Source organism: Pinus tabuliformis, chromosome 6, assembly GCF_031772625.1.
Source record: "Pinus tabuliformis cultivar Carrire ecotype Pingquan chromosome 6, CPIR1, whole genome shotgun sequence".
In the NCBI taxonomy this organism is placed as follows: Eukaryota; Viridiplantae; Streptophyta; class Pinopsida; order Pinales; family Pinaceae; genus Pinus; species Pinus tabuliformis.
The window spans coordinates 2,017,492,869-2,017,501,203 of record NC_142292.1 but is presented as its reverse complement, the minus strand read 5'-3'; the positions used below and the strand labels follow the sequence as shown (position 1 = coordinate 2,017,501,203).

General features: G+C 42.7%; 1 protein-coding gene across 1 annotated transcript; it reads right to left on the bottom strand.

Annotated features, from left to right (window-relative positions):
• Positions 1-2,433: 2,433 nt before the first annotated feature.
• Positions 2,434-7,976, bottom strand: LOC149267346 (uncharacterized). Its single transcript, XM_089411070.1, has 3 exons — positions 6,959-7,976; positions 5,616-6,506; positions 2,434-5,441 (listed from the first exon to the last, which is right to left on the bottom strand). The coding sequence occupies exons 1-3, from the start codon at positions 7,974-7,976 to the stop codon at positions 2,434-2,436; spliced, it is 4,917 nt and encodes a 1,638-aa protein (XP_089267196.1).
• Positions 7,977-8,335: the final 359 nt, after the last annotated feature.

The window sequence follows — 8,335 nt, the reverse complement described above, 5'->3', positions numbered from 1 at the left end:
ATCCGATAGCAGTCCTAACTAAGGTTCGATATGCCCACAAGGAAACGTAAAGAAGCAAGTGAAAACCCGATTTGTGTACCCCTACCATACACTGAAGCATAGTCTTAAGAACTTTGTTAATAGCCTCAACCTATCCATTAGCCTGAGGATAGTAGGGAGTGGAAATTTCATGTGAAAGTCCCAACTTAGGAGCTAGTTCGATCATCATATGATTCTGGAAATGCTTGTGATCTACAACTATTTCTTGTGGAACACCAAACCTAGCAATAGCGTGATTAAAGAAAAAGTATGCAGTCATTTCGCCAATGTTGTTATATGTAGGCATCACTTCGGCCCACTTAGTAAAGTAGTCTACAGCGACAATTATATAACCATGCCCCACTTTTGAGTGAGGGTTACATGTCATAAAGTCGATACCCCATTTTGCAAAGGGACCAATAGAGATAACGTGATGTAGCGAAGCAAGCGAAGCACGGATCTTATGATCGTAGACCTCGCACGCATGCCACTTCTGGATGGCGAGAATACAGTCACGAAAGATAGTAGGCCAAAAGTAACCAACACGTAAGATCTCCTACGCGGTGGCGTAACTAGATAGATGTCCACCACATGCCCCTGAGTGGAATTCATTAAGGACTCTCTCGGCCTCCTCAAGTGTGAGGCACCTCCGTAAAATCGTATCAATACCACAACGGTAAAGGGTGTCACCAATAATAACATAATTTCAAGATTGGTATCGAATACATTGTGGCTCGGAGTGAGAGGTATTAGGTTGGAAAGTATGGATCTGGAGATAGATCAGAAAATCTCCATACCATGGGCCAGATGACGAAATAAAAAATAACGACTCGTCAGGGATATAATCTTTAGATGTATATTTAGAATCAAGGGAAGGAAGATCGCACATTAGCTCGGTGAAAACTAGGGACTTCTTTGACTTGGACATGATGAACTCTAGGCCAAACTCTTGTAGGATAATGATCCATTTAGAGTACTTTCCCCCCAGAAATTGACATGATAATATATATGTCACAGGGTTGCAATCTGAAATGACCGTAGTTTTCCGAAGCAAGTTGTAATGGTGAAACCTTTGGAAAGCTTGAGTGGCTACCAAAGCCAACTTTTCTACATGAATATACCTAATTTTGATATCGTTAAAATTTCAACTCAGATAATAAATGGGATGTTCAATCCCTATATCGTCTTCTTGGACCAATACCATTGCTATAGTAGAAATGGCAACAGCGAGATACAAGAAATAGTTGTACTGATAATCAAGGGGGTATAAAAGAGATGCCCAAACTAGTAAATCTTCCAAGGCATCAAACGCTTTCTGAGCAACTTCGTCCTAATGGAAGGGGACCCCTTTTTTCAGCAAGTGAGTGAATCCTTTGGTCAACTCAACGTAATTATGGACAAACCTCCACTAGAAGTTAGATTTCCCTTGGAGTCTTTGTAATTATATGAGAGAAGAAGGTGTACGCAAGTCAATGATTCCATGTACTTTCAGAGCATCAATACGAATTCCTTGTTTTGAAATGACAAAACCTAGGAGTCGACCAAAACTGGCACAGAATGCACATTTTTGCCTGTTAAGTTGAATGTTATAGTGTCTACAATGGAGGAAAATAGCCCTTAGATGCATCGAGTGATCAACATGATGTTTAGAATGAGTAGGGAGATCATCCAAGTAGTGTTGCACGATGTGTTTAATGTCATGAAAAGCATAATCCATAACACATTGAAATGTGGCCCCAATGTTCTTTAAAGCGAATGGAAGATTTCGATAAGAAAAAGTACACCAAGGACATATAAATGCAGTCTTAGGTTGGTCCATCAAGAGAATGTTGATTTGATTATAGCCCAAGAATCTATCCATGAATGAATAAACCTCGCATCTGATGCAGTCATCAACAATCTGGTCAATAAACGGGGTCGGATAGTTGTCCTTTGGACAAGCACGATTCACAACCTGGAAATCAACACATACTCAAATCGTGCCTTATTTCTTCATGATAGGGACAACTTTTGATACCCAATCAATTAAAGGAACAAGGTACATGAAACCAACCCAAAGAAGCTTTTCAACTTTAGCCTTAATCCCGGCAACCTTCTTGGGATGGACTGGATGGAGGCGATCCCAGACGGGTTTGGCATCAGGATATGTTTTAATCTCGTGCACTACTATATTTGGGTTGATACCTAGCATTTCTTCATAAGTCCAGGCAAAGACATACCAAAACTCAAAAAATAGGGCTTTATAGATCTCGATCTCATATGGAGAACAATATGCTCCAATGTATAGATTTTTTTTTTTTTTTTTTTTAACCGAAACGGGTATTTTATTTATGGGTGGCCAAAGCCATATCAAGTTTTACATTTTCCTGTTTCTAACAAAACAATTTTCTGCTTTTACAAGATCGACTTGCCCTTTTAAGGAATGGCTGCCATATTCGGTTCTCCTGCATTTATGCTGATCATGTTCTTTTCTAGATTACATCCAATATTTGCCAGGCTGTCTGCTTCTAAGTTTAATTCTCTGAGGATATGAAAGATTTGAACTGCAGAGAAGTCCTTCAAGAGTCTATTCACTCTTAGTATATGTTTGTTCAGTACTGGATCCTTGAGCCCTTTCTTATTTAATAGAGATTTTATCAGCAATTCTGAGTCTCCAAACACTAAGATTTCCCTTGGGTTTCCTTTTCTGGCCAGTTGGCAAGCTTTTAAAAGACTGAGGACTTCTGCCTGATTGTTGGTTTTAATTCCGAGTCCCCAACTGAATTCCTCTTTTCTTCCATCCGGGAGATAAATGACCCCCCCAGCTCCTGACCTGCCTGGATTGCCTTTCGAGGCTCCGTCAAAGAAGATAGTGCATTTTCCTTGAGCTTTCCACCACTTCTGGAAGCTTTCCAAAGTGTCTCGAATCTGCCAGTTTTCCTTGTGATTTGGGCGAGTGATTGTTGAAGGACTCGTTGTAGGAGTGTAATCACCCAACCATGCTCTTTCTTCATCTCTTAGGGAGCTGTCTCTAACATTGGATTGTCTCAGAGTTTCTATTAGTAGTTTCTTGGCCTTTTCTGCGACATTTCCTGCAGACATTTCTTTTTGATTAAAGACAATTTCGTTCCGGGAGAGCCACAACTTCCAGCACACATATTTTGGAGCTGCAATCCACACCTTGTGCCAAAGAGATTTGTCTGCGATGCTGTAGGGATAACGAGCTTTCCAAGACGAAAACATGTCTGTTATCGAACAATGCACTGGGGGTCTAACATTCAGTCCAGCCAAGAAGCTAGTCCAGGCCTTCTGTGCATACTCACATTCAATAAATATGTGAACTGAGGTCTCCAAGGCTTTTTTGCAGAACACGCATCGATGTGGACCAGCTATGTTCCTTCTACATAGGTTATCTCCAGTCAGGATTTTGTTGTGAAACAAAGTCCAAAAGAAGAAATTGATCTTCGGAATGCTGAAGCTTTCCCAGATCTGCTTCCACACTGCTTCTGGGTGCGAAGAGTCTTTTTTGCCTTGCATCTGTAAGTACCCTTGTTTGGCTGTGTATATCCCTGTTTGTCCCCAACCCCATGAATCTTCCTCGTCCTTGTGCACTGGAGTAAAGTCTGTGATTGCATCTATGAAATAGTTTAACTGATTTTTTAAGTGCGCTGGTATGTTGGGCAAAGTCCAACACTGCCAATTGCCTTTGTTATCCCATTCTGCAATGTCCTCGATTTTCATGATTCCTTTTGATCTTAACCAGACTCTTAAATATGTGATTTCGTTTATGACTGAGAGTGGAGGATGGCCCATGATTCGGTCTCTCCACAGCAATGTTTCTTTGTCGTTCCCTGGAATTTTATACAAATGTGTTCTGAAGAAATCTATCCCTTTGCAACAGAGCCTCCAAGCCTGTGTTCCTCTAGGAGAAGGCGCTGGGTTGAAGGAGATGATCGACCAATTTCTGAGATATTTGAAATTTAAGAGCTGGCTGATAGGATGCGTGGGCTCAGATATTAGCTGCCACAGGAGTTTACAACCCAGGGCTAGATTTGCTTGTTGGGGGTCTCTAATTTGGAGTCCACCTTCAGCAATGGGACGCTTCACCATTTCCCAATTAACTAAGTGAAAACGGTTACTGTTCCCCTTCCCACCATTCCACAAAAAATTCCGCATTAAACAAGAGATCTGATCAGCGATTTGCCTTGGAGCCATCAGCAAAGAGGCTTGGAAAGTAGGCAGAGCTGAAAGCACCGAACGGATGAGAGTGAGCTTGCCGCCTGTGGTAAGCCAGACTCCGCCCCACGCTGCTATCTTATTTTTGAACTTGGAAATCACCTCCTCCCACAAATAATTGCGATTGGATCCCATCGTCAACGGAAGACCAAGATACTTTATTTTATCCCACTCTGCATAGCCTTTGAACCCCAATTCACTGGCTATCCTTTCAATTGTTTGTTGATCGGTATTCCATCTGTAAACTGCGCTTTTCCTCTCACTGATTAGTGCTCCAGTTACACTGCAATACTTTTGGAGAATTGTCTTGAAGGATTTAGCAATTCTCATGGAAGCGCCCCCGAGCAGGAGTGAATCATCGGCAAAAAGCGCATGATTCACTGGGGCTACGCCTTGCACGATTCTTATCCCAGGAATGGTGCCGCTTTGTTGCTCCTGTGTCAACTTTCTGCTTAATGAATCCGCCATCAGAATATAGAGAAAGGGAGACAGAGGGCAGCCTTGCCTCAGTCCCCTGGTGGCTAAAAAGAACTCTGTTGGTCTCCCATTCACCATTGGAGCGATCCAGATGTTTTCGATGCAGGCTTTGATAAGGTTTATGAATTCCTGTCTGAACCCAAAGGCTGCAAGTACCCTGAGCAGGAAAGAACGGTTAACACGATCAAAAGCATTACTCATATCTAATTTGATAATCATACCTTGTTCTTTCCGTGTATGGCTGGAATGGAGAGCCTCTTGGATTTGAATGACATTGTCCAAGATTTCTCTGCCTTTCACAAATCCTCCTTGGGCTGGAGAGATGAGTTTTTGAAGTAGTGGCTTAATTCTGTTTGCCAGCAGTTTGGCCACAATCTTATATGATGAATTACAAAGGGAGATCGGCCTATATCTGTCAAAGGATCCTGGGTTTGTTTCCTTGGGGATTAAAGCGAGAAATGTGGATTTTATTCCACCACCCACTTTTGCCTTCCTCAAGATTCCTCTTATCATTCTGAAGAGATCAATTTTGATAATCTCCCAACAAATTCTGTAAAAGTGTACTGTGAAACCGTCGGGACCTGGGGCTTTATCTGGTTCCATGGACCAGACTATATTAGTTATCTCTTCTTCCGTTACTGGGCTCATCAGAGAATCATTATCTTCCTCACTGACTAGATTTGGGATGGTTGTGAGAAACTCTGCTTCATCCTCCTCGTTCCCATTTCTTTCTGCACTAAGAAGGTTCTGAAAATGATTTACAGCTGCTTCTTTGATTTGAGAAAATCCTTTATATATCTAACCACTAGTGCTGGTAATTTCTGTTATATGATTGCGCGAGAGACGGGCCCTGCACTGTCTATGAAAGTATGAGGTATTTCTGTCCCCAGATTTGAACCACAGACTTCGAGACTTTAAGCGCCAATATTCCTCTTCATTTCTAAAAGAACAGTATACATTCCTTTGAGCAGATTTTTCATTGGCTAAATCTGTGGAAGAGGGATCTTTCTCCTCCATTTCAAGTTGTATTCCTTCCAATTGAAGAACTGCCTCCTTCCTCTGCCTGTTGGGGGATTGCATGGATTTCTTTATCCAATCTTTGAGTGCTTTTTTTGTATTTTTCATTTTTTGTTCCCACACATAGCTTGGGGAACCGAGTACATCTATCCTCCATGCTGCTTGAACTGTTTCTAGAAACCCTTCTTTACCTGCCCAAAGAGGGTTGAAACGAAATGGAAGGGGGCCTAAATCTTCTTCTTCTTTTAGGCATAAGAGGATAGGCTTATGATCCGATGTGAGCTTTGGAAGAATCTTGGTGAAAACTATTCTGTTGTCCATCATTAAGGAGCTGCTGATGAGAAACCTATCCAATCTGGCAGAGATATGATTTTCTCCGGTTCTATTGTTTGTCCAGGTGTATTTGCCTTTCACTGGTTTGAAGTCTACCAAATCCCACTGCTGAATCAAATTGCCCACTGTATTGATGAAAGGATCTCTAGACTGAATCCCTCCTTTCTTTTCTTTGGGATCTAGAGTTATGTTCAAATCTCCACCTATGACTAAATTTGTGGGGCTGATTTGCGCTATATAATCCAAGAGTGTCCTCCAGCACTCTCTCTTTTCTTCATAATGAACAGGGACATACAAGTTAAACAGAGCGAGGGAAAGATTGCTTACGGTGTGACGCAGCTCTGTGAAAATCCAATGTTGGGTCGCTAAGAATCGTTCTAGTGAGAAGTCTTTTGTCCAAAAAGTACCTATTCCTCCAGCCGTGCCCCTTGCACTAACAGCCTTTCCTGAATCAAATTTCCATTTCATAGCGCTGGTGTTTAGAAGGGTTTCCCCTTCTACTTTGGTCTCTTGGAGCATAAGGATGTCCACGGTCTCCATCTTTAATAAGTCTTTGATAGCCTTTGCCTTGTTGGGATTACCCAAACCCCTACAGTTCCAAGAGATCAACTGCATCATTTACCACTTGAAGGGGTAGGCCCTCCTCCTTTGGAGGCCCTAGGCCTGATATTCCTCCCTAGTGTCATTTCGATGGTAGCTTGACTGCCGAGGGTTTTTTGTCTTTCTGACTCCTCTTCTCTAGTTTCCTTGTTTGATCTTCGTCCAGCCCTTTTTGTTGTCCTTTCAAATGTTTCATCATCTGATGATCCCATATTCTCTATGGTTTTCTTCTTTTTTTTTATTATATCTGCATATGAAGGGGAAGAAATATTGCTTGGGATGGGGATTGGGTTATTACCTGGTTCTATGGTTTCAATATTCTCCTGCTGTGGTGGTTCTTCTTCCCCTGCTTCCGGAGGATCTGAAGGAGGCGTGAGGATTTCAAAGGGGTTTTTATCCCCCTCGTTGCCTTTTGTTTCACTGCTTCCGGCGTTTTGGTTACTTGTGCTTCCATTATCTACTTTGTTCTCTGTCCCTTTAGCCTTGTTTTTGTTACTCTGTCTGCTGAGTGTTGTCTTCTTTGCCTGTTTCCATTGTTCTTCTTTTTCCTTCTCTGTTGTCTCCTCGTTTCTTTTTTTGCAGTATCTTGCAAAGTGCCCGTACTCATGACAGAATCGACACTTGAAAGGCAGCTGTTCATAATCAAGCTCTTGTATGTGTGTCCAGTTTGCCACCGATAGCTGAATCGCTTCGGGTAATCCTGTTTCCAAATCGACCTCCACGCAGATCCGGGCACAAGAGTATTGATCCTTCCTTGGGGCCTGGTCTATGTATTTTCCAAGAGCGTTTCCAATGGATTGAAGTGAGCTTTGATTCCAGCAATGCAGGGGAAGATGCGGGAGGCGCACCCAAACAGGAACCGCCTTGGGCACGTCTTGCGCTGGATCGAAATCTGTAGACCATTTGTTCAAGTAGAGTCCTTGAGGCCCCATGAAGTATGGCCCGTTTCTGAAAATCAGGCCTCTGTCCTCTGTACTGTCAAACAAGAAAACGAAGAACCCTTTGCCTACAAAATAGATCTTGATTCCTTCATTTACCAAAGGTAGCCAATTCCTTTTGACCCATTCTTCGACTGCTCTCGGGGATGGCCACAAACCGGTGAACTGGCCGATCAGACCTTTTTCTGCAAGATTCAGCGCAGATCTACAGATTTCCTCCTCTGGTAAGGCCACCTTGGGTATATTGTCCAGTTTTTTGACGAATTTTTGCTGCGGGCCTGTGACCTGACGTTTTCCTGTTGCAGTTACCAGAGCCTTGAAGGCTTCGATCTCTGGAGGAAAGGGGGGAGGGGTCGCAGGGCCGCCTCCAGGCTCCATGAGGGAGAGCGCTTGCGGGATCGCTCAGAAGACGCGGCTAGGGTTGCAGCGCGGCAGCTCAAAGCGAACTCTCTTTTCCTCCAATGTATAGATTTTTGACAATACCTAGTTTGAAAAATATATTGAGAGGTATCATTTCTTCGATATTCGAAAGGTTCTTTTCGGAGTCAACCTCATGAATGGAGATGGAATTCGTAAAAGGCTTGACAAAATTAGGTAAGTACACATCACTGAGATTATCCTCAATGGAATCTAGTAAGGAGGAATGATGGTGATGTTCATCCCACGGCTCGTGCCATAAACCCTGATCTAGCATCATGATCTCCATGATGCTCTCATCAATAGAGAATATACAAGAA